This window comes from Xyrauchen texanus, chromosome 26, assembly GCF_025860055.1.
Source record: "Xyrauchen texanus isolate HMW12.3.18 chromosome 26, RBS_HiC_50CHRs, whole genome shotgun sequence".
Classification (NCBI taxonomy): Eukaryota; Metazoa; Chordata; class Actinopteri; order Cypriniformes; family Catostomidae; genus Xyrauchen; species Xyrauchen texanus.
The window spans coordinates 18242408-18270080 of record NC_068301.1 but is presented as its reverse complement, the minus strand read 5'-3'; the positions used below and the strand labels follow the sequence as shown (position 1 = coordinate 18270080).

The 27673-nt window shown below is 37.7% G+C and overlaps 2 protein-coding genes across 5 annotated transcripts in view; one reads left to right on the top strand and one right to left on the bottom strand.

Annotated features, from left to right (window-relative positions):
* Positions 1–161: 161 nt before the first annotated feature.
* Positions 162–22669, bottom strand: pdk4 (pyruvate dehydrogenase kinase, isozyme 4). Its single transcript, XM_052093028.1, has 11 exons — positions 22105–22669; positions 16530–16671; positions 10031–10102; positions 9742–9926; positions 9498–9587; positions 7956–8033; positions 7006–7082; positions 6271–6369; positions 5996–6106; positions 5472–5585; positions 162–4227 (listed from the first exon to the last, which is right to left on the bottom strand). The coding sequence occupies exons 1-11, from the start codon at positions 22220–22222 to the stop codon at positions 4084–4086; spliced, it is 1230 nt and encodes a 409-aa protein (XP_051948988.1). The 5' UTR covers positions 22223–22669; the 3' UTR covers positions 162–4083.
* Positions 22670–23788: 1119 nt separating this feature from the next.
* Positions 23789–27673, top strand: part of LOC127619830 (cytoplasmic dynein 1 intermediate chain 1) — an 81076-nt gene continuing 77191 nt past the window's right edge. For all 4 annotated transcript variants that reach the window (XM_052092844.1, XM_052092842.1, XM_052092843.1 and 1 more), the window contains exons 1-3: positions 23789–24066; positions 25444–25557; positions 25693–25807. In XM_052092844.1, the coding sequence (XP_051948804.1) occupies positions 25450–25557; positions 25693–25807 (223 nt within the window). In that variant the 5' untranslated portion in view covers positions 23789–24066; positions 25444–25449. The remainder of the gene's footprint in view (positions 24067–25443; positions 25558–25692; positions 25808–27673) is intronic.

Sequence of the window (27673 nt, the reverse complement as noted above, 5' to 3'; positions counted from 1 at the left end):
GTTCTCGTAGTACTCTTCTTTTCACTGCATTTTCAGTGTGAGGTTGAACACACTACACTATAAAATGGTGTAAAATATTTTTGTGGATTTGGGACGCAGCAATTTTTCTTTAATCCCTTAAATAGCAAACAGGACTCAGAAAAAAAACCTTTTTATCTTCATTCATAGTTTTAATAGTACAGAAACAGTCACTCTCAAATAAAATCTATATATGAATGGGTCATAAAGAGAGCTGAGCATCCATTATTTCAGGGAGGCAAACACAGTTTTTAGTGCTTCCAGAGTCTAGCTGCTCTCTGAATACAGGTTTGTGTATCTAGAACACACCAGGAAGCAGGTGTGTTTTCAAGAGGATGGGGAGGCGGTTGTCAGACTCTCCATGACTGCAAATGAAGCTTATGAGGTATGAATGAGGACACTGATCAACACCGCAGATGTCAGTTCTAGATTATAATTGGAAATGTGCAAATGATTCATTGAGGTTGTCCTCTTCTATTCAAGGCAAACACGTTAGCATCTGAACTGCAAGAAGCTGAAACCTACTGCTGTAGTATAGTATAATTTGATGAGTGTCACTTGAAAGAAAGCAGCTTTTGCCATTTCAATTCCCTTAAACTTCTTTGCATTGCTTTCAAAAAGCCAACTTTACAAATATTATGTACAATAAAAACAATTCTATAAATTAAATGAATTAAAATAAAAAGAAAACATGAAAGGCATATATGCACAATACTGAAATAATAAAGAAATTTCCTTTAGCTTTATAATTAACATGAAAAACAAAATATTGCCACTTCACTGTTTTCATCTGTGATAGCACACATACTGTACATCACCCAGATGCCTGATGTGCGTGTTTACACCTGGAAGACTTATTTTTAGGTTGTTTATCTGGAATATGTCTAGTTTTCTCTCAGATGTCATAAAAAAATTCAGCAGTTGTCTTCGAGATCATTATGATTTTGAATGTTTGTAAATCTGATCTTTTTAAGATGTTTAGCAGATGTTAATTAGATTGTGATGCTTTCCAGATGAAATGCTCTTAAACTGACATCTCGGAGATGTACGTGTGCTATCTGGGATGCTAAAAAACTAGTAAAAACTAACAAACAAAACAAGAAGATCCCAAACTGTTGACTTAATATGGTGCTACAATTTGTTTGTTGATACAGAATAGTTTTCAGCTATGAGCTGTTTACACAATGTTCATACATTTTATTTACACTTTCACACCGGTGGCCAAACGTTTGGAATAATGTATAGATTTTGCTCTTTTGGAAAGAAATTGGTACTTTTATACACCAAAGTGGGATTGAACTGATCACAATGTATAGTCAGGACATTAATAATGTGAAAATTCACTATTACAATTTGAGAAGAAATGTTCAGAACTTCTTAAACTACTTCAAAGAGATCTCATCAAAGAACCATCCATGCAGCAATGACAGCTTTGCAGATCCTTGTCATTCTAGCTGTCAGTTTTTCCAGATTCTCAGGTGTCATTTCACCCCACACTTCCTGAAGCACCATAGATTTGACTGTCTTGTCAGGCTCTTCTCATGAACCTTACAATCTAACTGATCCCACAAAATCTCAATGGGGTTAAGATCCATAACACTCTTTTCCAATTATCTGTTGTCCAATGTCTGTGTTTCTTTGCCCAAGCTAACCATTTCTTTGCAATTCTTCCCATAAGGCCTGCACCCCTGAGTCTTCTCTTTACTGTTGTACATGAAACTGGTATTGAGCGGGTAGAATTCAATGAAGCTGTCAGCTGAGGACATGTGATGTGTCTATTTCTCAAACTAGACTCTGATGTTCTTATCCTCTTGTTTAATTGTACATCTGGCATTCCACATCTCTTTCTTTCCTTGTTAGAGCCAGTTCTCTTTTGTCTTTGAGGACTGTATTTGTATGAAATTTTTTTGGGCAATTTCAAGCATTATATAGCCTTCATTCCTCAAATCAATGATTGACTGATGAGTTTCTAGAGAAAGTGGTTTATTTTTTGCCATTTTTGACCTAATATTGACATTAAGACATGCCAGTCTATTGCATACTGTGGCAACTCAAAAGCAAACACAAATACAATGTTAAGCTTCATTTAATGAACCAAATAGCTTTCAACTGTGTTTGATATAATGGCAAGTGATTTTCTAGTACCAAATTAGCATTTCATCATGATTACTCAAGGATAAGGTGTTGGATGGCTGCTAGAAATGGAGCCTGACTAGATTTGATCAAAAATGACATTTTTCAAATAGTGATGGTGCTGTTTTTTACATCAGTAATGTCCTGACTATACTTTGTGATCAGTTGAATGCCACTTTGGTGAATTAAAGTACCAATTTCCTTCCGAAACAGCAAAATCTGTACATTATTCCAAAGTTTTGTGAACAAAGCTAATGTAAATAAATACCATATGTACTAATCTGGGCCAAACAAAACCCAAGACAACAACCCCTTGTTCATAATTTCAAAATGTGTTTTAGTATTCATATTTTTATTTAAAGATGTGTAGTGCATACATATAATTTTCTTTGTGAAATGTTTGCCTCATTGTTTATGAAACTAATCGAAACTAAATTAAGTAACAGTAGTGCGACTGTTACTCTCAAACATTTCAAACTCTGTGAAAGAAACAATCAAACAATATGCAACTTCAGCGCTACTCAACACGTGGCCCTCGAGCGATCTTTTGTGGCCCACGTAATGATATCATCATCAGAAATATATTTTTATCAGCAGCATATCAAATCTGTATGAATTGTGAGGTGTCCATTTTCACGAGGATTTGCATGAGGGAATTCAGAGGGCGGGCTTTTGGACTTTTGGACCTTTGAACACATCTCTGGTGTATGTGATGTTGAACATTCATGGTATTTGTTAGTTGACAATCAAAGTGACAACAGAACTGACCTATGTCATAAGTTACACCCCTTGTTGTTTAAAATAATTACTTAAAGGGATTGTTCACCCAAAAATTAGCTCATTTACTAACATCATATGATCCCATATGTATGAATTTTTTTCTTCTGAAGAACATAAATTAAGATTTTTTTAAATAATATCTCCGCTCTGTTGGTCCATACAATGCACATGAATGGTGGCCAGATCTTTGAGGCTCCAAAAAACCACATAAAGACAGCATAAAATTATGCCACATGACTCCAGTGGTTAAATCTATGCCTTCAGAAATTATTTGATTGGTGTGTGTGAGAAACGGATCAATATGTATAAATCTCCACTTTTACTTTCAAATCTGTAAGTCACATGTGGCGCTTGTATAGTTTCACTTTCACATCCAAAAGTGAAAGTGGAGATTTATAGTAAAAAAAAAAAAAAGCCAAGGACTTAAATATTGATCTGTCTCTCATCCGCAGAGCTGAGATATTGTTTCTAAATAATCTTAATTTCTCTTCAGCAGAAGAAAAGTTATACACATCTGGGATGGCATGAATGTAAGTAAATGATGAGAGAATTTTAATTAGTAGGTGAACTATTCCATTAATAAAAGCCCTGATAATAGCTCAAATAAATTAACTATCCCCAAATAAAGCCTTGGTTACTTTTGCTGTTTGTATGTTCTCCGAAACATGCAAGAGATAAAGGCTATAACTCACACAAGGCATTGGACACACATGACTTGGCCCCACATACTCCTAAATATACTTACAGAACCAGTTACATTGGCTTTACAATTCGTGGTAATGTGTAGAAATCAACACACACTCAAACAACCAATTAGCTTCAGTCTATTTGTCTGAAGACTGTGACATCACAGAAGAAGTTAAAATATATATATTTTCCCCATTTAAGAGAAATTGTTAGCACCGCAAATAAGTGTGTGATGTATTATAAGCATCGTGAGATATGGAAGACAAATATGCCCTTGTCATTCAGATTGTGACTTTCAAAAAGTATTTCATAATACCATGCTTCTGAATGATCTAATACGTAGTCACATACATAGGTATCCTAATGAACTCAAGGCATCCACAACACACACTGACCATAGTCCCGTTTAGTTCAGATCATTCAAACTTTTCCTCCCAGAGTGCTCTCTCTCTCTCTCTCTCTCTCTCAGACTCGGTACTCATACTTTCCCAGTTTCTTGGGCTCACTGCTCGGGATACACCAGTCATCTGCCTCCATGCTGGTTTGATAATGCCTTAAGGCTGACTTGTTGAAAACAGGCAGTCTCTCTATTGACTCTGTGGATAAGGCCTGTTATAAACAAAGAGAGAAGACAGTTGGTATTCTGCAAAGCTCAAGGGAGTCTTTCTTCGTGGGGAAGACTTGAACCTCATGGTTCATTACACTCTTACCCTAAATTGAACCCATTTATGAATTTAAAGGTGAAGTGTGTAATTTTTTTAAATCAAAATACTTTCTCATATCCCAGTTTAATGTGCAGAGACTTCTAAGTAAACCAAACATAGGTTGACTTCTCCAGAGTGTTTAAACCATGTGCAGGGTTCACACACATTTTCATAAACTTTCCAGTCATTTGTGATTACTGAATAAGGATTTTTGAAAATGATTCAAATTCAGACAATCCTATTCGATCAGATCAGATACATTTTATAGAAATTTCCATGACAGGAATTTTTTTTACATTCCCTGAATTTCCCATTTTTTCTTGTCTGCAGAAACTGTAGGTGTGTTAATGGGTGTGTGTTAAAGAAATAGCGCAAGGTGAAAATTGCTATTTTCCTGAGAAATAGGTCAGTGCGCTAAGATGTTTGAGATCAACATCTTATCTTGGTGCAAAGTCTTAAATCAGTTAATTTGCAGTTTGGGGATTCCAAAAGCAGATGATTTCAAAGAGCCGTCGATAACTTTTAATACTAGCCATAATTTGTGTGTTAGTAGTAAAATGCCTTTTCAAAGCTCAAAGACGCTGTACAGAAATTAAACATAAAACATTAAACAGAGAAACATATAACAAATATATATTATAAAAAAAAAAAAAATTTGGCAAAGCATTTTTCAAGCAGATGAGACATGGACAAGCAGGATGACAGGCATCAGTCCCAGAGAGGTACTGGGCTATCTTCATTTATATTGAAGTTGCTTTACATGATGGTGCAATAACCAAAAAGAACTTCAGAATTTAAACATCAGGAGACGATTGTGAAACAACAACAGTGGATGTGCAAGTCAAGAGCATGTGTGAGGAGGTCAGGAGATACCTGCATTTGTATAACTCGAGTCTGAAGGAATATAATTACATTTTTATGTGACTAAACTCCTGAAGAGAAATAGTCTGGTGTCTCATAGCAGTTGTAGCGTGCATGCATCAACCGCCTGTGTATGCGCACAGTCAAATGAAGTATACTTTGACTTTCGTGTCAAAATCTATGTATACATTGGGCTTTAGGCATATTGCTCTTAAAATAGGGCCCCATATGTAAAAAGCTTTTTAACACATTTACTTTACTGTTTACTTTTAAGCAGACAGAGATTACCTTTAGGTATATGACAGCAGATGTGCCATGTCCCTCCATTGAGTACAGCTGTAGATCTCCCTGGAAGTACTTAGCATAGAGGCGGGAGATAGGAAGACCATAGCCAAAACCAGCCTGCAAAGAACAGAGGCAAAGTGCATTTTGAGAGAGAGAGAGAAAGAGAGTAAACAAGACTGAGCTTTTGGTTTCTGTTCATTTATAACCCTGCTGACTTCTGTAACCTAAGAGATTACATTATTGCTCTTCTACAGAAAACATTACAGTGGATCAAAGTTTTACCACATGGTACAATTACACAACTAACAAAAAGTGATTACATGTATATTTGTTTACATTTATTAAAGACCCCATGAAATCACGTGACGAACCCTGATTTTCTTTCCTGTTGACATTTTCCTCTTTGAAACAAAGTTTGGATGAGAAATATTGAAGGGCTTGTCACACCCTTTTTGGCCTTAAAGCGAACAGATATGGACAAAAAGCCACAAAACAATTTTACAAATACAGACAACCATGGCTCTTACCAGGGGAGCATTGCGGGTATCTTCCATCACAGGACTCGGTGCAGTAGAATACATGTAGCTGAAAAGCCTTTCAATTTTCCTCAAGGGAACGCCACCTCCTCTGTCGGACATCTATAAGATAATGCAGGGGTCAGTACAAAACATGTACGTCATAAAACATCTGCACTACTCTTGCAAGAATGATATGAGTTAAGAATGATATCAGGGGTGAAATATTGCTCTTAATGAACTGTTAAGGGAGTTTGAACCCTGAGATGTACTTCAAAAGAGCTCACCTTGATAGTCAGGTCTTCACTTCCAAGAGAAACTCTCACTTTGATTGGTGGGAGATGTAGGCTGGTTTCATGTGTTTCCACCGTTGCTCTCATTGCATTCTGTTATGGAGAAATAAAACCTTATTTGATCCTCATATGCATGAAGGTTTATTGCAAAGACACAATTAACAGTTAAAGGCTTAGTTCACCAAAACTTTAATTCTGCCATCATTTACTCATCCTCATGTCATTCCAAATAGAGGTAGATGATACATTGGTTATACTGATTAATCTGTGTCGATAGTTGCTTTTTGGAACTATCAGTTATCTCTAATAATCAATGCTGATCATTTTTTTGGGGTATTCCTCTGTGGCCACTGCTGGAGGAATCTACAGTTACACAGTATAACAGCAGCCTCTAGAGGTGAAACAAGTGTTATTATTAATAATAACTTTTTTCCTGATTTTATTGGGATTTTGGTTGCATAATAATCTGCAAAAAATAAAATCAACTTTTTTGCGATTAATCGTTATCAGCCCTTTTCACCAAAATCCACTATCAGTCGACCTCTAGTTCCAAACCCATTTGACTTCCTTCTACCAAAATTCTGCAAAATGTTTCCTTTTGTGTTCCATTAAAGAAAGTCATAAAGATTTGGTACGTGACTAAATGATGATAGAACTTTATTTAAAAGATTCTTACTCATGTTTACATAAGAGTATTGTTGTGTGTGGAGTATAGCTGCTCATAAGTACCTTGAAGAGTTCAAAGAGCATGTGGTACAGATGAGAAGGCACATAAACTATATTTATGGGCTCAGTGGGTCCTTTAACTGCAAAAAAAGATATATTGATTTAAAAACAGTTCTGAATCTACACAAACTTGTTATTTTAGGAATCCAATATAAAAATCAACATTGGCATGCTGCCACAGCTCATTAGAAATGAAGTACATGATAGAGGTTATACCAGCTAATGTGTTACTATGTGTTGGTACAACAGGTGACCAGCTGCGAATGGTGGGCACTCAACCTATGACACCATAGTTACAGATCCATTTACATGTCTAAGAGATACGGAGAGAGATTATGGCAACTTTACTATATTGAAACTACTCCGTTCCTATAGTTCCATATATTTCTCCATGGACACACTGTGATAAGATTATAAAGCACTATTTCCGTCTTCAAGGATAGGTGATTGGACAACTTAACTTAGGTCAGTGTGGTTAACATTGTGTTTTTATTAGAAAACTAAACTTTCAAATATGCTATTTCATTGCAATCAAAGCACATAATACATCTTAGAATAAAAAAGATGAATGTAGTTATTACAGTACATTACATTTATTTTGGGGGGAAAGTTGAATTCAAGGTCATGCTTGAGTTGATAATACACATATAAAATAACAACATAATAACACAGTAAAGTCCAGGCATGTTTTATATCATGCAAGATAAGAATGTGGCATTCTAAATCAATCCCCTTCAAACACTTTCAGTTTGTGAAATCCCACGTAGTCAAACATCCTTGAATCTATAGGCATGTATTGAATGAGCTGCTGTGTAAATAACACAGCAGAGACTGGCACAGAGTTCCGTTTTTTTTAATTTTCGTTTTATTTGATCACAGGTCAGGACTCACCATGCACAGTGCACACAAAGAAAGACAGAACTGAAAGTTTGAGAGAGAAAAATCTCACTCACAGTTCACTTGTTTGATCTCCACTTCGGGAGAAGTCAAGTAGTACTGATCACACAGCATCTTGGCACTCTCATAGGCATCTGGAGTAAAGAAGAATGAGACACAGAGTAGGTGGTACAGTTTTTAGGCATCTAGAGTGAAAAAGAGTGAGACCCAGTGTCAGTGGTACAGTTTTTATTTTATGGGTCATGACAAGCTGATCAGTTGACTAGTTTGGTCGACTAGACTATAACTTCACTGTATAAATGTGTGTGTATATATATATATATATAATAATCTAGCTGCTCTGAACTCCACATGAAAAGCACTTGCAGACAAAAACTCCTCATTCTGCTTTTCAGGTATAATTAAAACTTGCCGTGCTTCTGTGATAATTGAAATGCGGCTTCTTAGGCTGAAGAATACTTGATTTCTGTCACAAGTTCCATCTAGGATATATATATATATATATATATATTAAACAGAATGCTGATTTCCTCTGCAGAAAAACTGCATCTTTAAATGTGTCCCCTGTTACACCATCTTAAGAATAGTCAACTAGTCGTTCAGACAACCCACAACTAGTTGATTATGAAAATATATATTATATTAACAATATGTACATGTGTGTACAGTATATATAAATTAAGTCCCGCATTCCTAATTCATTTAACTTCCAGTTAAACTAAAAGCCAAGGTTTACTTCGGTTATATGTGAGCTTGTATTGCACAGTATACGCAGACTGTCCGGGATAAGCTCAGTTTTTCCAGACTGGCTGAAAGTTCGTGACTGTGGCATTGTTGGTGCATTTGCCTGGCGTTGAATGTGCTAAAAGAGTATCCCATAGCAGTCAAAGTGTGCGTGTCGAACGCGTCCGTCAAAAGAGTATACTTTGTGGGGGCATGGGTAGTTCAGCAAGTAAAGTTACTGACTACCATCCCTGAAGTCACGAGTGTGAATCCAGGGCATGCTGAGTGATTCCAGCGAAGTCTCCTAAGCAAATAAATTGGCCCGGTTGCTAGGGAGGGTAGAGTCACATGGGGTAACCTCCTTATGGTCGCTATAATGTGATTCTCGCTCTTGGTGGGGCACGTGGTGAGTTGTGCATGGATGCCGCGGAGAATAGTGTGAAGCCAGCACCAAGCTATGTCTCCACGGTAACGTGCTGAACAAGCCACATGATAAGACGTGCAGATTGACGGTCTCCGATGCGGAGGCAACTGAGATTCGTCCTCCACCACCCGGACTGAGGCGAGTCATTACGCCACCACGAGGACAGAGCGCATTGGGAAATTGGGCATTCCGAAAAGGGGAGAAAAAAAAGAGTATTACTTTGAAAGGATGAACACTCGACATTGTGCGAGATGGAACAGCACACAGAAAAATAAAATATATCTTAGCCTCAAGCTAGAAAACAAATCAGAAAGCAAACTAAAACACATTTGAAAAGGTGTAGAAGATAATGTGAATGGGTGTTTCTGTGGCTCTCATTCAGAATTTTATTAGCTTTCTTTCACGGATTAAAAATGTTACCCAGCTCAGGTAGGAAACACTGATAAATTACCTTTTACAACCTCCACAACTTCACAGTGTGGGTCAATACTGCCAATATGTTTAGGGTGGGCTGGATTGGTACTCCCATCGAAGATTAATGCTACATTAAAGACAAAATTTTATTTGAGTACATTTTAATAATAAACAACAGAAATGTCTAAAGATAAAAACCAACATTCAGCTGCAGTATTACTATGTACAGTACTTGTACATTATTTATATCTAGGGCTTTAGTACACATCCTAAAAACGTACTGTGTTGATTCATCAGCATGCGTGTTGAGATTCGGCTCATGTAGAAACGGTCCAAAAAGTACTGGACATTCTGATTGGTCACAGGATCCACACCAAAGGCCTCCTTGTACTCCAGCACTCCCTGTGCCATGGTGGGTACAACATTATTATGCCTGTTCCTGACATTGATCAGCGTTTCTGTGAATCTGAGAGACAAGTCAACCGGTTAAACACACCATTAGAGCAGCAGCCAAGACAAACATGTATGACTTTGGAAATTTCCTAGAATTGTCCTTAATATTATACTTACTTAGTTAAGATCTTTTTATCATCAGGGTCTTTCTCCAAAAAGTCAACAAGCTCCATCAGACTCTGGGCATACCTGTTTGTGAGAGTATTCAAACAGGGTTTGAGCACAAGTCCAAGGGTAGACTATATTTCAGATTTGTATTTGCCATCCCACAAAACAATTATATATTTTTAATAAATAATAATACATTTTAATTTAATTAATAAATAAATATACATACATTTATTAAGTTTTTAAGGAATGTTCCAAGTTCAATACAAGTTAAGCTCAATCAACAGCATTTTTGGCATAATGGATAGTTGTTTCTGGATTATAGAAAAAAACTGTTACAGTGATTCATTAACAATGGAAATGAATTAGGGCCAGACAATAAATGTTCACACACTGTTTTCAAAGTAGCCCAAGCAAAGTATGACGTAAACATTGTGTGTTAACATGATTTTAATGTGATAAAATCAAGGGATTTACCGGCGTTATGGCATTAACCAGATTACAGGGTTCACCAGCGTTACGTCATCATGCCAACAAAGTTGTAATATTACATATAATATACAGATATAATTACAGGGAACTGAACAGGTTCGTCAATGGCCACAGAGAACTGGACAAGCGGCTCCAGGACGGGAGCACTTGCAGTGGCAGGAGAATGGCCTCCATGGCAATGAACACTGGCAGCAGCAGTGGAACCACCGCCGCCTCCTGGCGGTCAGCAGCAGGCCCCTACACCTCCTGGCGGTCAGCAGCAGGCCCCTCCGCTTCCTGGCCAACAGCAGCAGGCTCCTTCGCCAACAGCAGCAGGCCCCTCCGCCTCCTGGCCAACAGCAGCAGGCCCCTCTGCCTCCTGGCCAACAGCAGCAGGCCCCTCCGCCTCCTGGCCAACAGCAGCAGGCCCCTCCACAACCACACGGTCAGCAATGGGCTCGGGCTGGGTGGGTTCAGCTAACTTTCTTCCTTCTCCTCCACTTAGGAGTTATCGGAGGTCTGATGACCTCATCGTCAGAGGGGGGCAATGGTGAAACTGCCACTCCTTGGGGGCTGTCCATAATCAGATGTGACCTAATGAACCCAATGGGACAGGTAACTAACAAACCCCTAAAACGACAAGACCCCAGACTTTCCATCTCCCATGCACCCAGGGGACTCTCAGTGCAGCTGTTAAAAAGATCCTTGAGAGCAACGTAATTGTAGTTCAGCCCATCTGCTGTTTTGAGGAACTTGCTGGCAAAAACCCTAAAGTCCACCTCCCCCTGATGGAGGGAATGAAGCCGGGCGAGCTGGGCTGAATGCTCACTAATGGACCCCCAGGGGGTGGGAGTTGAAGAAGGGAGGAAGATGCCCATCACTTTTGCTGAGTCCAAAAATGGCCAGTCCGTTCTGTCAGGTTTTGTAGAGGGAATGGCAGGACTCAAACTCAGAGTAACGATATGGGCTTTTATTAATACAAAAAATATAACAAAAACTACAAAGAAGGGGAAAAAAACACAGTCCAGGGCAACAAACCAGATGACGGGCTGGGCTAGAGCAGGGCAGGAATCAGACAAACAGGACAGGACAGGAACTGACTGACAGACAGCTAACAGGGAAACATCCACAACGAACTGGCACAAGACAAAAAACACAAAGGGATTAAAAAGGGATGAAAACGAGGAGATAACGAGGAGGGGCAGGTGAAAACAATCAACAAATAATTATTCACTGAAGACAGACACGAATGCACAAGGGAATGAGAACACACAAACCCAAATGCATTCACACAGCACGAGACAAAACACAAGTGCCTGGACTCAGCCGCAGAGTAAATAAATCAAAGCAACCCAACTGTCTGAATCCAGACACAAGACCTAAAACAGACATAGAACACGTACATGTCAGGGCTCTACCTCAAAGGAAAAAAACACCAAAAACTAAGGGGAGAACCTTGACAAAGACATAGAGGCTAAAAGATTCTAAAATTAGTAAAATCCCAGATGCAGGTTTAATGTGCAACCAAAACCAAATAATAACCAGACTAAAATTAAGATTTGGTGCATAATGTGGGAGTTTTACTATAAACAAGCCCAAACTTAAACTCCAGAAAACAAAAGACAAGTAAACACAGGGCCCAGATGGTGTTTCACACACTTGTCTAAAACCCTGTGCTGACAAGCTAGCCCCCATCTTCACACAGATCTTCAATAGGTCACTGGAGCAGTGTGAAGATCCCATGCTTCAAATGCTCCACCATCATCCCCATCCTAAAGGAGCCCAAAATCACAGAACTTAATGACTACAGACCCACCACTCCGATATCTGTGGTCACTAAGTCATTTGAGAGACTGGTGTTTGCCCACCTGAAGGATATCACTGGACCCTTTCTGGATCCCCTCCAATTTGCTTATTGAACAAACAGGTTTGTTGATGATGCAGTCAACATGGGATTGCATCATATCCTGCAAAATCTGGAAAGACCAGGGACTTCAGTTATGCTTTCAACACCATCACCCCAGCTATTCTCTGTACTAAATTAAACCAACACTCTGTTCCCACCTCTATCTCTCAGTGGATTACCAGCTTTCTGACAAATATGCAGCAGTTAGTGAGACTGGGGAAATTCACTTGCAGCACCTGTACAATCAGCACTGGTGCCCCCCAGGGATGTGTGCTCTCCCCCCACTACTCTTCTCCCTGTATACCAATGACTGCACTGCCAAGGACCCCTCTATCAAGCTCCTGAAGTTTGCAGATGACACTACTGTCATAGGCCTCATCCAGGATGACGATGAGTCTGTATACAGAAGGGAGGTTGAACAGCTGGCTGTCTGGTGCAGTCAAAACAACCTGGAGCTGAACACTTGTGGACTTTAGGAAGATCACCCCAACATTGACCCCGCTCACCATTCTGAACAGCACTGTGGCAGCTGTGGAGTCATTCAGGTTCCTGGGCTCTATCATCTCACAGGACATGAAGTGGAAGAACCAGATTGACTCCATTGTGAAAAAGGTCGAGCAAAAGTTGTACTTCCTTTGCCAGCTGAGGAAGTTCAACCTGCCACAGGTGCTGCTGATAGTATACAGTTCTACTCAGCAGTCATTGAGTCTGTCTTCTGCACTTCAATAACTGTCTGGTTCAGTTTAGAAATACAATCAGACATCAGAAGGACAGTTTGGACTGCTGAGCAGATTATCGGTTGCCCCCTTCCCTCCATTCAAGAACTGTACACATCCAGAGTGCGGAAAAGGGCTGGAAAAATCACTCTGGACCCGATTCACCCAGCCCACAACTTTTTGAACTGTTACCTTCTGGCTGGCGCAACAGAGCACTGAGTACCAGAAATGTCAGGCACAAGAACAGTAATTTCCCTCAGGCTATCCATTTCATGAACAGTTAAAACTGCCCCATTGAGCAATAATTAAGTGCAATACACAGCGGCCTATTTATATTTATCCAATTTATAATTTTATGGGTAGCGTAAATCAAGTTCACTCTTGTGACTTTTGGCAAGGAGTGTACTGTGTTACATTTAACGTAATACAATACTAGCTAAAACCCCAAATCTGAATGAAAGTGTTCTGTGTCTGTATGCTGCATCGTAAAAGAGGATTTGTTTTCTCGAGACCTCTGAAAAGGTTACAGCACACACCTGTTTGTGTACAGTGTTCATGATATCTGACATTTCAATGACAGCAGGTAAAAGATACATTAGCTCAGAGTCACAGATTCTCTGGTCTTGATGATAGGAATTCCAAAACAAATCTTTAGCCTTTAAACCCAGATTTATAAACAACAATTATATAGTTTATTTTATTTTACAGTATTAATGCAGTTTTCTTACAGTCTCTGAAAGAATCCAGAAAAGTCAGCAGAAAATATACAGTTTATGTAATGGCAATTACTACATAATTTGTGATGAGGTTGACTTGTTGAACACAAAGCCTAAACCAATCCTTGGAAGACAAAGGGCAAAGCTGTGACTGCTCTTGTTTGTGTTAATAAATCATTCTGTCTTTCTAAATCCTGTCCATTCAGAATGCTGTACAACAAATTCTATTCTTAACCCTAAAACTTTCCATCAGCAACAAGCTATTTCAATCACATGTACGTAGTACATGCATAGTCACACATGAGTTTCCTTAATGCTTTCCTTATTTTTACCACACTAGCCTATATATATATATATATATATATATATAAAATTAAAGGGAAAGTTCACCCAATATGAAAATTATTTATATAATTAATAATTTTCTCACCTTCATGCAATCCCAGTGCTGCCTTTATGTGATTTTAGACCTTCAAAGTTCTGGTCCCCATTCACTTGTATTGTATGGACCTACAGAGCTAAGATATTCTTCTTAAAATATTTATTTGTGTTCTGCAGAATAAAGAAAGTCATACACATCCTGGATGGCATGAGGGTGTATAAATGATGAGAGAATTTTCATTTTTGTGTGAACTATCCCTTTAAAGGGGACCTATTATGCAAAATTCACTTTTACATGGTGTTTGTACATAAATGTGAGTCGGCAGTGTGTGTACACAACCACCCTACAATGTTAAAAGTCCAACCACTCCTCTTTCTTATATTTCTATTAATCAAAAACAGTGTGTCAAAATGAATGGCTTTTGTTTCTGCTCTGAAGTGATGTCATGTTAGAGCGGCCTCAACCACGACTGGTGATGGACTCCACCCTATTATCTTAGAGATCCTTCCCTGAGAGATCTACACACAGTACACCATTTTTTTCTGCGCTGGAGCAGATACAGTGAGACGAATAGTGTCTCAGATTTGTAAGCATCATAAGTGTTTTGTTGTTGGCTGTAAAAGTGAACATAAGAGTCTTCATGTACTCCCCGCATCAGAGGCACTAAAAACGCAGTGGACAATTTTGTGCAAATAATTTTACACCAGAATGCTTTGTGAATGAGTGTCAATATAAAGCAAGATTTAAAAATGTTTTTATTCTCAAGCATGGATCAGTACCAACTGTTCATGTTCCAGCTTTATATCCTGAAGATGCAAGTATCACACTTTGTATTTTGTGAATGTTTGCAAATCGCCTTTCCGAATGTGCTTGTTAGCTGATTCCATGGCTAATAAAGCTAAAGTGATTGTAGTCACAGTCACCAGAGCAATATCGGGGGTGGGGAGCAGCAACTAATTTGCATTTAAAGAGACTCACACGAAAACAGCGTGTTTTTGATTCCACCTAAAAAGAGACATTTACAACATGGTATAATAAATGATCCGTGGGGAATTTTGAGCTGAAACGTCACAGACACATTCTGGGGACACCTGAGACTTATATTACATCTTGTAAAAAGGGGCATAATAGGTCTCCTTTAAGAGTTATTAATGGTTAGAGCAGTTTAGAGACAGGAAAGTGAAGTGGTCAGAGAGAATGGGACTGAAATGACAGGCCTCAAACCTGAATTAATTTGAGAACAACGGCTCTTATATGTCATGAGCATGTGTACTATCTTTGTCTTTTTAAATATAAGAAACTTAAGTCCATTTTCTGCGAAAATCTAGACGAACGTTGCGTGTTCATAAGCACTATGACAGCAGCTTGCTAACCATGGCTTACATGTTCATGCATGTTTAGTGCTAAAAACAACGCAAGTTCTCACATCAGTTTCTCTCATGCACTCATGAACGCACAACTGACGTTAAGGTTTTCACTGAAAAGTGACTTAAATTTTGGGTTGTTTCTCACCAGAACCTAGCAAATATCTTCAAAAGACTTGATATATGACGCACGAGTTGTAAGGAGTTATGTTAATTTATTTACATTAGACTTTGAAGTATACATGACCAATACACATTCCACAGACATATGACTGACTTCTTTAAAGTGTATAAAAGATAAAAGTCAAGCTGTTAGTCTATCCTGAGCAGAATTGTTTTCTGAAAAACAAATGTAATATGTGAACTATTCAGACTAAATGGTGGCTAAACCATTGCAAATGCTGATGCAGGCTTTTGACATCCTAAGTTTTTGCTAAGTTATTGTCTCAATGTGCTGACACTGATTATAAAAAATTCATAACGACACAAGTACGTTTCCTAATATTGTTATAAATACCCCCCCACTAGCTAGATTGTCATTCTGCCTGGAACAACTTTGTGGCTAGTTTGGGTGCTCAAACAAACAGGAATGTTTTGTAAGCCTGTATGACTTTCACTGCAGGAAACAATATGCAATGAAAGTGAATAGTGACTGAGGCTGCCAATGAAGACAGTGATGCGAGTTTGTAACAATATCAGGGTGAGCAAATGATAACAAAAATGTAATTTTTGAGTGAACCATTCACATGTGTGATTAAAGGAACAATCTTATTTATTTTGAACTCTATGTCACATGAGTTGTAAAAAGATAACAGATAGAAAGTGACTGTTTTCAACAGTCCGGAATTCATCACACTGGTCACATTCCCAGCATATGGCCCTGCTTGATGTACACTACGGAATAGCAGGGAGTCTGGAATGGCACGTAATGGTTTACCGACTGTGGATCTCACCAGCTATGAAGCAGCTTCAGAGAAGGGGTGCCGAGCAGTTTGTCAGGGAGGAAATCTATTTCTTTCATGATGTTGGCTAACCGGACAGGAAGCTCTTGCCTTAAAAATATGAAGGAGGTCTTTTCACAGGCATTAGCAGAACCTGCGAATAGAAAATGACAGTATTAGTAAGGACAGAACTCTCAAAAATTGTATCTAAATGCACTGTATACCTGAAATTCACTACACTGTTAAACCCAATTGATATAATATTTTGGTGTAAAGTCTGACTGACATGTGCTTAAACACAGATATTGTCAGGTTGTTAAGGAAAAAATCATAACCCACTGGAATAATGTGATTGCATGAGGTTCATGTACTGTATGTTATCGGATTCACAGAGCATAACAGCCATACGAAATTAACATATGGCAATATTCTTGAGCAAGGCAGATGCTAGTTATAGACCAATCAACATCTGCATTAAAGGGAGTTAACCCCCCCCATATTAAAATTTTCTCATTTACTCACCCTCATGCCATCCCAGATGTGCCTTACTTTCTTCTGCAGATTATTAGAAGAATATTTCAGCTCTTTAGGTTCAAACAATGCAAGTGAATGGTGATCAGAACTTTGAAGGTCTAAAAAGCACATAAAGGCAGCATAAAAGTAATCCATAAGACTCCAGTGGTTAAATCCATATGTTCATAAGCGATATAAGGGTGAGAAACAGATCAATTTTTAAGTGTAGGGCTGCATCAAAAAGATTATTTTCATAATCAATGAATCTTTATTTATTTGGTTAATTGAATAATCGGATGAATAGCTACATTTTATTTCCTGTATTTTATTAAAATGTTATTTAAAAAAATATATATATATATATATATATATATATATATATATATATATATATATATATAAAATGCGGATTTGGTTTGGTTTACTGTACTCAATCCACAATTCTATGCTCTCACAAAACTTTTAACAAAGCCTGAATCATGAAAAGTTACATTTGAATTTATTATTATTATCACTTTCAGGACATATGCAAAATAGATTCTTTCCTTTACTTGTAAAACTTAAAAAGTGCTGTTCGTTTAAGAGTAAAATTATCCATCAGGGATAGAGTGGGACAAAAAAAAAAAAGAAAATCACCCCAGCAGAAGGCAAATGAGACACCATAACAGAAATATCAATACTTCTGTGGAACTAAAAAAAACATGTTATATACATATGTTTGTGCTGTTACTGATTACATACATTTTAGTTACTTTAAATTACTATTTTAAAACTTCCAATATTATTGTCATTGGTTAAATGATTCTAAAGTATTCTTAAAAGAATTATGGTAGTGAATGCTTATCCAGTAAAATAAAGTTTTTCCATGTTATAAATGTACATTTGGCATTATCAGAACCCTTAGTGTTATTACACATTATATTCGTGGTATTTACAGTTTAATATTGCACACTCATCTGTAAAAGCAGTGCCGATTCACTGTTATGCTTAAAAGTCTCATCCTGGCTCGCAACCACTCATTCACTTTTTGTGCTGAGGTCGATGTAGTGACACTAGGGGTCACTATACAAAACGCCACAACTAGCTGAACTGTGTTACGTGAGCTGCCGATGCAGGTGTATCTGCATAATAGCAGATACATTTGGACTGCATGTAGCCTCCCCCAACACCCCAAAAAACGTTGTATAGTTCCCCACATCCCTGAAGGGGGGTCATGGGAAACTTGGGCACATATCCCAGTCGGGTCTCAGGATTACGAAAGAGTCTTCCTGATCCAAACTCCAGGCAAGTATTGCTGACAGAAAACACCTGCAGGTCCCCAACCCTCTTGATGGAAGTGAGTGCGGTCTTCAACGAGACGGCCTTCAACTCGTCTGACTCTAGGGGTTCGAACAGGGCTCTCCGAAGGCCAAGGCGCTCTCCAATGCAGCAATCGAAAGCTCATCCATCTTACGAGCTCCGAAAGGGACATTAGGCTGGCACTGAGGCGAGCTGCCTGTCTCATTCTAGAACTGGACCGGAACGAATGAGCGTGCTGGTGAATGAGGTGTCCGTGGGGTATTACCCGGCAGAACGGAACCCATTGGAGCCCCCAAATCGCCTCCAGCATCAACCGGGCTGGCCTTGTACCTGTAGGTAGAAGGTCCGGCACGGGGACGGCTGAAGTGGCTTTCTCCCGGGAGAAAGAAAGCCGCGACCATAACGTTGCCATGGACATGTTCTCACAATGAGAACATGAACCATTCACAAATGCATCCTCAACGTTATTACGGCCCAGACACGTGAGGCAGCAATCGAGGTGGAAAGATAATGGCCGCACCCAGAAACTACAAAAAATACGGAAGGGCATCTTTAAAAAGACGTGCCTTTAGAAAGACGTTCACGTGTTTGCTTAATTAGAGGAAATATACTCTTTTTGCAGGAATATATATATATATTCTTTTAAGCTGTTGAAGTGCCCAGGGGCATACTCTGCAGCAACTGCTGCAGAAGGATAGAAAGCTGTTGAAATGCGCTGTATATCCAACAGCAATTCGCTTTCTTTCGAGGTAAATGGACTGGCAGAGAAGTACAGCAGTCTGTGGTGTCAACCGCTTGGCTATGAAGAAAAAATCTGAATGAGTGGTTGCGAGTCAGCTCCTTTTATACCTGTATGTCTGGGGGAGTGGCATGCAAATTCCACTCGCCTATTTTCATTGGCCTTTTTTCAAAGATCTGAGGTGTTTGGGGCTCCCAAGAGTGACTGCAGGTGTCACTATGTCAACACAACATCGAGTGAGTGACAGATTGTGAACAGAGACTTGCATGTGGTAAAAAGAAACAGTTTGCGAAACATGTGGAAATACAAGCCTGATTTTGAATTCATAACGTGTGCATTATAAAACACAGAAAATAGCAGTAAAATGTAAGTGATGGAGAGAAACAACTCTTAAGTACATCAAACATCACAAGCACTCTGTAAACTCACCTGATGCAGCAACCGCTCCACATTAAACAGTGTGCTTCTTATGATCATCTTTGAAGTGTTTATAATGTGCTCTCATGCGATGGACATCTTGGGTTGTGTTTTTTCTGCTTCAATTTATTTTGATCAATTTTCAAAGGAGTTTTATCAACAACTCATATTTCACTAGGCTGTTAAGTGACGTCGATGATGGAGCTTCTCCGTGCTTGCAGCAAATATACAACTAATCGATCATGAAATTCGTTGTCAATGATTTTCATTATCGATAATTATTGATGTTATCGATTAGTTGTTGCAGCCATATTTAAGTCCTTTTTTATGACAAATTCTCCTTCCTGCCCAGTAGGTGGCGATATGCACAATGAATGTGAATCACCAAAAACAAAAGAAGAATCAGAAAGTGGAGATTAATAATAAAAAAGACATAAATATTGATCTGTTTCTCACCCACACTTATGATATCACTTCTGAAGATATGGATTAAGACACTGGAGTCATATGGATTATGTTTACGCTGCCTTTATGTGCTTTTTGGACCACCAAATTAAGTACCCACAGAGCTGAGATATTCTTCTAATAATCTTTGTTTGTGTTCAGCAGAAGACAGAAAGTCATGCACATCTGGGATGGCATATGGGTGAGTACTTTTCATCACGAGAGAGAATATTCATTTTAGGATGAACTATTCTTTAAAGAAATAGTTCACTGAAAATTAAAATTCTGTTATCATTTAAACACCCTCATATACACCCACCTAAAGGATTATTAGGAACACCTGTTCAATTTCTCATTAATGCAATTATCTAATCAACCAATCACATGGCAGTTGCTTCAATGCATTTAGGGGTGTGGTCCTGGTCAAGACAATCTCCTGAACTCCAAACTGAATGTCAGAATGGGAAAGAAAGGTGATTTAAGCAATTTTGAGCATGGCATGGTTGTTGGTGCCAGACGGGCCGGTCTGAGTATTTCACAATCTGCTCACACACAACCACTTCTAGGGTTTAAAAAGAATGGTGTGAAAAGGGAAAAACATCCAGTATGCGGCAGTCCTGTGGGCGAAAATGCCTTGTTGATGCTAGAGGTCAGAGGAGAATTGGCCGACTGATTCAAGCTGATAGAAGAGCAACTTTGCCTGAAATAACCACTCGTTACAACCGAGGTATGCAGCAAAGCATTTGTGAAGCCACAACACGCACAACCTTGAGGCGGATGAGCTACAACAGCAGAAGACCCCACCGGGTACCACTCATCTCCACTACAAATAGGAAAAAGAGGCTACAATTTGCAAGAGCTCACCAAAATTGGACAGTTGAAGATTGGAAAAATGTTGCCTGGTCTGATGAGTCTCGATTTCTGTTGAGACATTCAGATGGTAGAGTCAGAATTTGGTGTAAACAGAATGAGAACATGGATCCATCATGCCTTGTTACCACTGTGCAGGCTGGTGGTGGTGGTGTAATGGTATGGGGGATGTTTTCTTGGCACACTTTAGGCCCCTTAGTGCCAATTGGGCATCGTTTAAATGCCACGGCCTACCTGAGCATTGTTTCTGACCGTGTTCATCCCTTTATGGCCACCATGTACCCATCCTCTGATGGCTACTTCCAGCAGGATAATGCACCATGTCACAAAGCTCGAATCATTTCAAATTGGTTTCTTGAACATGACAGTGAGTTCACTGTACTAAAATGGCCCCCACATTCACCAGATCTCAACCCAATAGAGCATCTTTGGGATGTGGTGGAACGGGAGCTTCGTGCCCTGGATGTGCATCCCACAAATCTCCATCAACTGCAAGATGCTATCCTATCAATATGGGCCAACATTTCCAAAGAATGCTTTCAGCACCTTGTTGAATCAATGCCACGTAGAATTAAGGCAGTTCTGAAGGCGAAAGGGGGTCAAACACAGTATTAGTATGGTGTTCCTAATAATCCTTTAGGTGAGTGTAGTTCCAAGCCAATATGACTTTTTTACTTCTGCAGAGCCCAAACGATTTGTTCAAAACCATTCACTTTCATTGTATAAAATAAAGGTGAATGGTGACTGAGGCTGTCATTGTCTAACATTCTGCCACAGATACAAAGCAAAGCAAATGATTTTGTAACTACATTAGGGTGAATTTTCCATTTTAAAAGGCTAGGTTTATAGATGTTTTATTTTTATTTTGGGGTGAACTATCGCTTTTATGTTATTTAAGATATTGTATGTGGTGTCAAATCTACAATAACTTGATTTAAACCATGAGGAGCTGCCTACATAAACAGCATTCTGGGTATCACATGCGCTTGCAGCATTTTTGGGCATTCCTTTAAAATAAAATAATAATAATAATAATAATACTATGACGATACAATGGTACAACGAACTTCCAATACCATATGTCACTTTGATTTATACACAGTGAGACAAAGTGATTATTATCCATATTAGTTCAATGGAATTTAAATAGTAGCCTATTTCAAAGAAGACTATGGTATTATACTGTATGTCCAAAAAACATGGCAATACCATTGAACCTTTGCTTGTTCAGTTCACTAGTTTTTGAGACAGCCACAATGTTTACAGTTATTGCATTAGATCCATTTTAAAAAGTAAACAACTTACCAAAATCAATGAACTGCTTCATTGAAAGTGGGGACGGAGAGTACTTTGAAAATCGGTCCACATGTTTTGGTATGTTCAGCTTTGAGTTGTTTTTCAACAACAACTGTGCGAACTTCATGTTGATCTTCTTCAAGTTAACTCCAAATGCTCTAGAAATCTTCTTCTCGGTTATTGTCCTGTTCTCATCAGCAGATCATAGAGTCAATGTGTGCATTCTAGCACAGCCTCTTACTTTCATCCTACAAATTAAGATGAAGAAGTCCTCACTGTCCCCCTGAATCGCTAGAATTTGTTCATGCGCCAAAATAACCGATCAGCACAAGGTACAAAACAGGGTACAAACAAAACACAAGAAGGGAGGGGATAGGGGAGACTGGTACTATTGTCTGCATAGAAGTAGTATAGTAGATAATCAGACACACTTCAAGGCATTTTACTTAGTCTTATCGACAGCGATAAAGTATCCTGAGACTATAACTATTGTAAACACTCCAGTAAAAGCAATGTATCGAATAATTTTATCCTAGGTTTTGCGTAACGCAGCAAATGGAAACGGATTTCGACGCTCTACAAGCTGTGTGCTATAGCAATAAGACTGTGAGCGCATGCGCACAGCAAATGTAGAGCAAAGGTCTTTTGGAGCGGGTTTGAGACAATTTTTTTTGTCATCTTTAGTGGTACAGTGTGTTCTGCATCATTTAAACGACTGAAAGGACAAATCACTTATTATAACTCGATTTCTCCCCTGGAAATGCAGATTTGTCATCAATTTTCCGTTTTATTGTTATTTAAATAATTAATTTTTTAATAATTATAATACATTATTTAATTTAATTATAATACATTTATTTATTATATTAAAAATATATTAAATATGATACAAATTAAAATAACATATTTGTTTTTAAAATATAAACTTAAATGCATTAATAAAATTGCATTATTTTAAATATTATATAAATTTATATTTATTAAATTGATATATGTATTATGTTTTCTATTATTTAAACATCCAAAAAAGTGAAGGATATTATAATAATAATAATGATTATTATCATTATCATTATCATCATCATCATTATTATTATTAAGCCTTCTCTACAGGATGTTAGAAAATTTGCTCATTTTGACCATGGTCCACCTAGTGGTGTGTAAGCGATTGAAATAAAATAGTTTTTATTTGTAATTTTTTATGAAAGGGGTTTTTTTTATGGCCAGATATCATGTTTGTTGATCGTGATTGGACTAAAATTACATTTTATTTTTTCTTCCAAAAAGACAATTTAATTTAAAAGCTGTAACTATCAATACATTGTAAAATTTATTTATTTTCAGTTATTTTTTTTTACAGGGATTTGTATTCATGTTTAAAGGTTCGTTTTAAATTTAGAAACTGGTTAAAGATTAAAAAAAAAAAGTGTGGTTATTAGTTCAAGAAATCGTTGTTTTTTCATTTACGTATTTTATTTTGTATTGAATACTTAGGTTACAAGACAGGGGAGATTCCAAAATGTAAGATAAAACTAACAAGTTGAACACAAAATGTGATGAACAGAAATTAAACATAAAAATACAAATAAATAAATGAAAATGAATCCGCTGCTTACACGTTTAAATCAAAAGACTGAATATCCGCTAGGTGGCCCTGTTGATACAGATTACTTCATTTCGAGATTATTTAGACAGCATTTGGAAGGGGGAAAGGTGGGATCGTTTAATTGCAATGTAGAGGTTGCAAGGCGGTCTTTGAGCATCTGCCACCTCTAGAAAATACAGGCCATTGTCCTTGAATACAGTTTTATTAGGGTTTCCAACAGCTTCATTGCATTACTAAAATATCGCATCGTGTAATCTCAACCATGATGTTTTAATGCAAGGGACAGTATTAAAACGATTGCCAGATTGTGCACAGCAGCAGTGATACAGCAAATTTAGAGTGGACAGCATCCGCACAGGGAGCAGGTAGGAAGTGTCAAGCACACTGGATGCTTGTTTCTCGTGGTCACTTAACTGTGAGGTTGCATACGTGCTTTTTTTTTCGATTGGTGCGATGTCTTTCATTCTGTATGTTCGATGCCTTCATAATGGCATATGGATCATGACGTCATTCTGCTTCTTTTGGTATCCACTGTTAGCAATAGCTACATTCATTTACATCAGTTGTATACTATACTATTATTGTGACATCTGCGAATTAGAACTGAATTTTTACGAGTATTTTATAACGCAATTTACTGTACAGGAATTGGGACATGTAGGAATGTTGTTATGGTAACAAAACCAGATCATGATACATGACAGTCCACCTGACGTAGCATCCTCATAGACATCTGTCTCTGGTCCTTTTCAATACCATGAACAGCCAAATATCCTCGTTGTAAAAAATGTAATAATACTTCACTTACCACCTAATCATTATGTTAACAATGATTTCTTTGTTGATGTTTTTCTCAAATGATTATTTTATGTACCTCCCCACCTAATGCAGTTGCAATTTGTGTAATTTATGGTTGTGTTAATATAGCTTTCTTCACAATTTGGAATCAGTTCTTTTTATTAGTTATTCCCACCCACATTTATTTATTTATATCATGTGCATATATTGTTTTGTTTTCATTATTTTATATTCAAAAGATCAGCGTCATTGTTTAAATGATAATAGGTAGTATTAGCTTGGTAAATACATTAGTTCCAGGCAACTGCCACACCCTTTTAAAGGGGTAGTTCGTTCAAAAATGAAAATTCTCTCATCACCCACCCTTATTCCATCCCAGATTTGTATGACTTTCTTTCCTCTGCTGAACACAAACAAAGATTTTTAGAAGAATATTTCAGCACCGTAGGTCCATCAAAACTACTCCAGTGGTTAAATCCATGCCTTCAGAAGTGATATGATAGTTTTGAATGAGAAACAGATCAATATTTAAATCAATTTTTGCTAGAAATAATTTTCCCTGCCCAAGAATTTTCATTTTTGGGTGAATTATCCCTTTAACCACTGGAGTTGTTTGTATTACTTTTATGCTGCCTTTATTTGCTTTTTGGACCTCCAAAGTTCTGGTCACCATTCAATTGCATTATATGAACCTACAGAGCTAAAATATTCTTCTAAAAATCTTCAATTGTGTCCAGCAGAAGAGAGAAAGTCATACACACCTCTGATGACATGAGGGCGAGTAAATGATTAGAGAATTATTATTTTTGTATGAACTATCCATTTAATATAATTTATTTGCTGAACATACTTTTACCCAGTCTCCATAGTGCCCTGTTTATACTGAAAAGAAAGAGGACAAATGTGTAATACTAATGGTCTATTGTTTAATTCTGTTGTCGCAGGACAAAATGGCTGATAAGAGTGATCTGAAAGCCGAACTTGAGCGCAAAAAACAGCGCCTTGCTCAAATCAGAGAGGAAAAAAAGAGAAAGGAAGAAGAAAAAAAGAAAAAAGAGGTAAGACAACCTGTATTTAACCTTAATATTAATGAAGATTACTCAGACAGATTAAAAGCATTTAAAGAATGTGCTATGAACATGACATGAATATCTCCTATGAGTGCTTATGTGTGCATTTGCATCCAAAAACAGTCAGAGACCCAACAGAAAGCAGAAACTGCCCCTGAGGACTCGGATTTGGACCGTAAGCGCAGGGAGACGGAGGCCCTTCTCCAGAGTATTGGAATATCACCAGAACCGTCATTAGGTACAGTTACAGTACACAGCCCACTGGATTGTATTCAAAAATGCATCTGTACCACAGCCATCTCACTCAACAATGTCTGCCTCCAAAACACATAAGAAAAGAGCCTTTTTAACTTTGCCAAAACCAGGCTGTGTAATAGTCTGGGTTTGGATTTCAGGGTGGGTCTATGTTAACGATTCATTACTTTGAATGGGACTTCGTCCAAACCTCTTTTTCTGTGGGCTTTTTCTTGTCATTTTTTCACCTCTTGGTTTTAAAATTTTACCCATTTTTACCACTGTACCTCCCATATTATTTGTCATGACAAAGTTGCTTTTAATTAATGTAATTTCAAAAACTTCCACCAGAATAAATCTTTCAAATTTGTGTTTCTGCCCGGCAAATATTCAGACCTGCAGCAAAAGCACAGTTTCATGCCCTTAAGCAAATAATAAAAAGCTAAGAATGGTTGTATTATTTTTTTAGTTGTGTTATAAATGCACTGTCACTTTGTTATTGGTCTAAATGATTGACCCACTCCCAATCATCCTCTACTCGTGTTGCCAGTCTTTTTAATCACTAAGACACGTTTTAATCACTTCTACATCTCCATCTAGTGGAAAGGAGACTCTATTACATATATGAGTACCCACACTGTAAAGCCTAATTTTGTCATTACTGGAAAAATCAAGTTGTCTTAATTAAACATTATCTGAAATGTCAAGGTTTGGGCTTATAAATCTTTTTAGATTTGTTTTTGTGTTAATATCTCAAACTTTTGAGTACAACATTGAGGCTATTGGAAATACCCACAATGCCATGCGCTTTAATAATTTCATTATGTTTCTTTGGATAAAGTGAACATATGGGGGCATTTAAATAGTTGCAATTAAGAATTAATTGAGGTTTTAGCTCTTTTGTATTATTATTTATGTTGTTTTGTTTTTTTCCTGTGATGTCACCATTAGGGTGATCTGTGTCCCCTTTAGTCAAGTTGTGTTAAGTTGTTTCATATGTGCATGTTTAACTGCAATACAGCTATCTATGTATGTTCGTGGCGAGACATTTGAATTTAGTGATCAGATATTATTTTCTTTATATAAGGTATGTTAATGAAAGATCTAAATGTGTGTCCATACGTTTAAAATTGTTAAGTAGAGAAAGCCACATTTAAATATCACATCTGAGTTAAAAGGATAGTTCACCCAAAAGTAAAAGCTTTTAGTCCCCATCATGCCATACAAGATGTGTATGACTTTCTTTCTTCTGCTGAACTCAACCAAATATTTTCAGAAGTATATTTCAGCTCTATAGGTCCATACAATGACAAAACTGTTGTAGCTACACAAAGCATATAAAGGCAGCGTACAATTAATCCAGAAACTCTGGTTAAATCTATTTCTTCATAAGCAAAATGATAGGTGCAGGTGAGAAACAGATCAGTATTTAAGTCCTTTTTTACTATTCATTTTCCTCCTTTCCCAGTAGGTGGCAATATGAATGAAGAATGTGAATCACCAAAAATTAAAGAGTGTGAAAGTGGAGATTTATAGTAAAAAAGGACTAAAATATGTATCTGCTTCTCACCCGCACCCTATCATATCGCTTCTGAAAATATGTATTTAACCACTGGTGTCTTGTGGATTACTTTTATGCTGCCTTTATGCCCTTTTGGAGCTTCAAAACTTTGGCATCCATTCACGTGCATTGTTGGGCTGACAGAGCTGAGATGTGCTTCTTTAAATCATTGTTTGTGTTGAGCAGAAAAAGAAAGTTATACATATCTGGGATCGCATGAGGGCGAACTATCCCTTTAAGTCTACTTGCATCTAGTTACCTTAACTTAAATAGTTAATTTAATTCTATATGATCACCGAGATAAGTTAA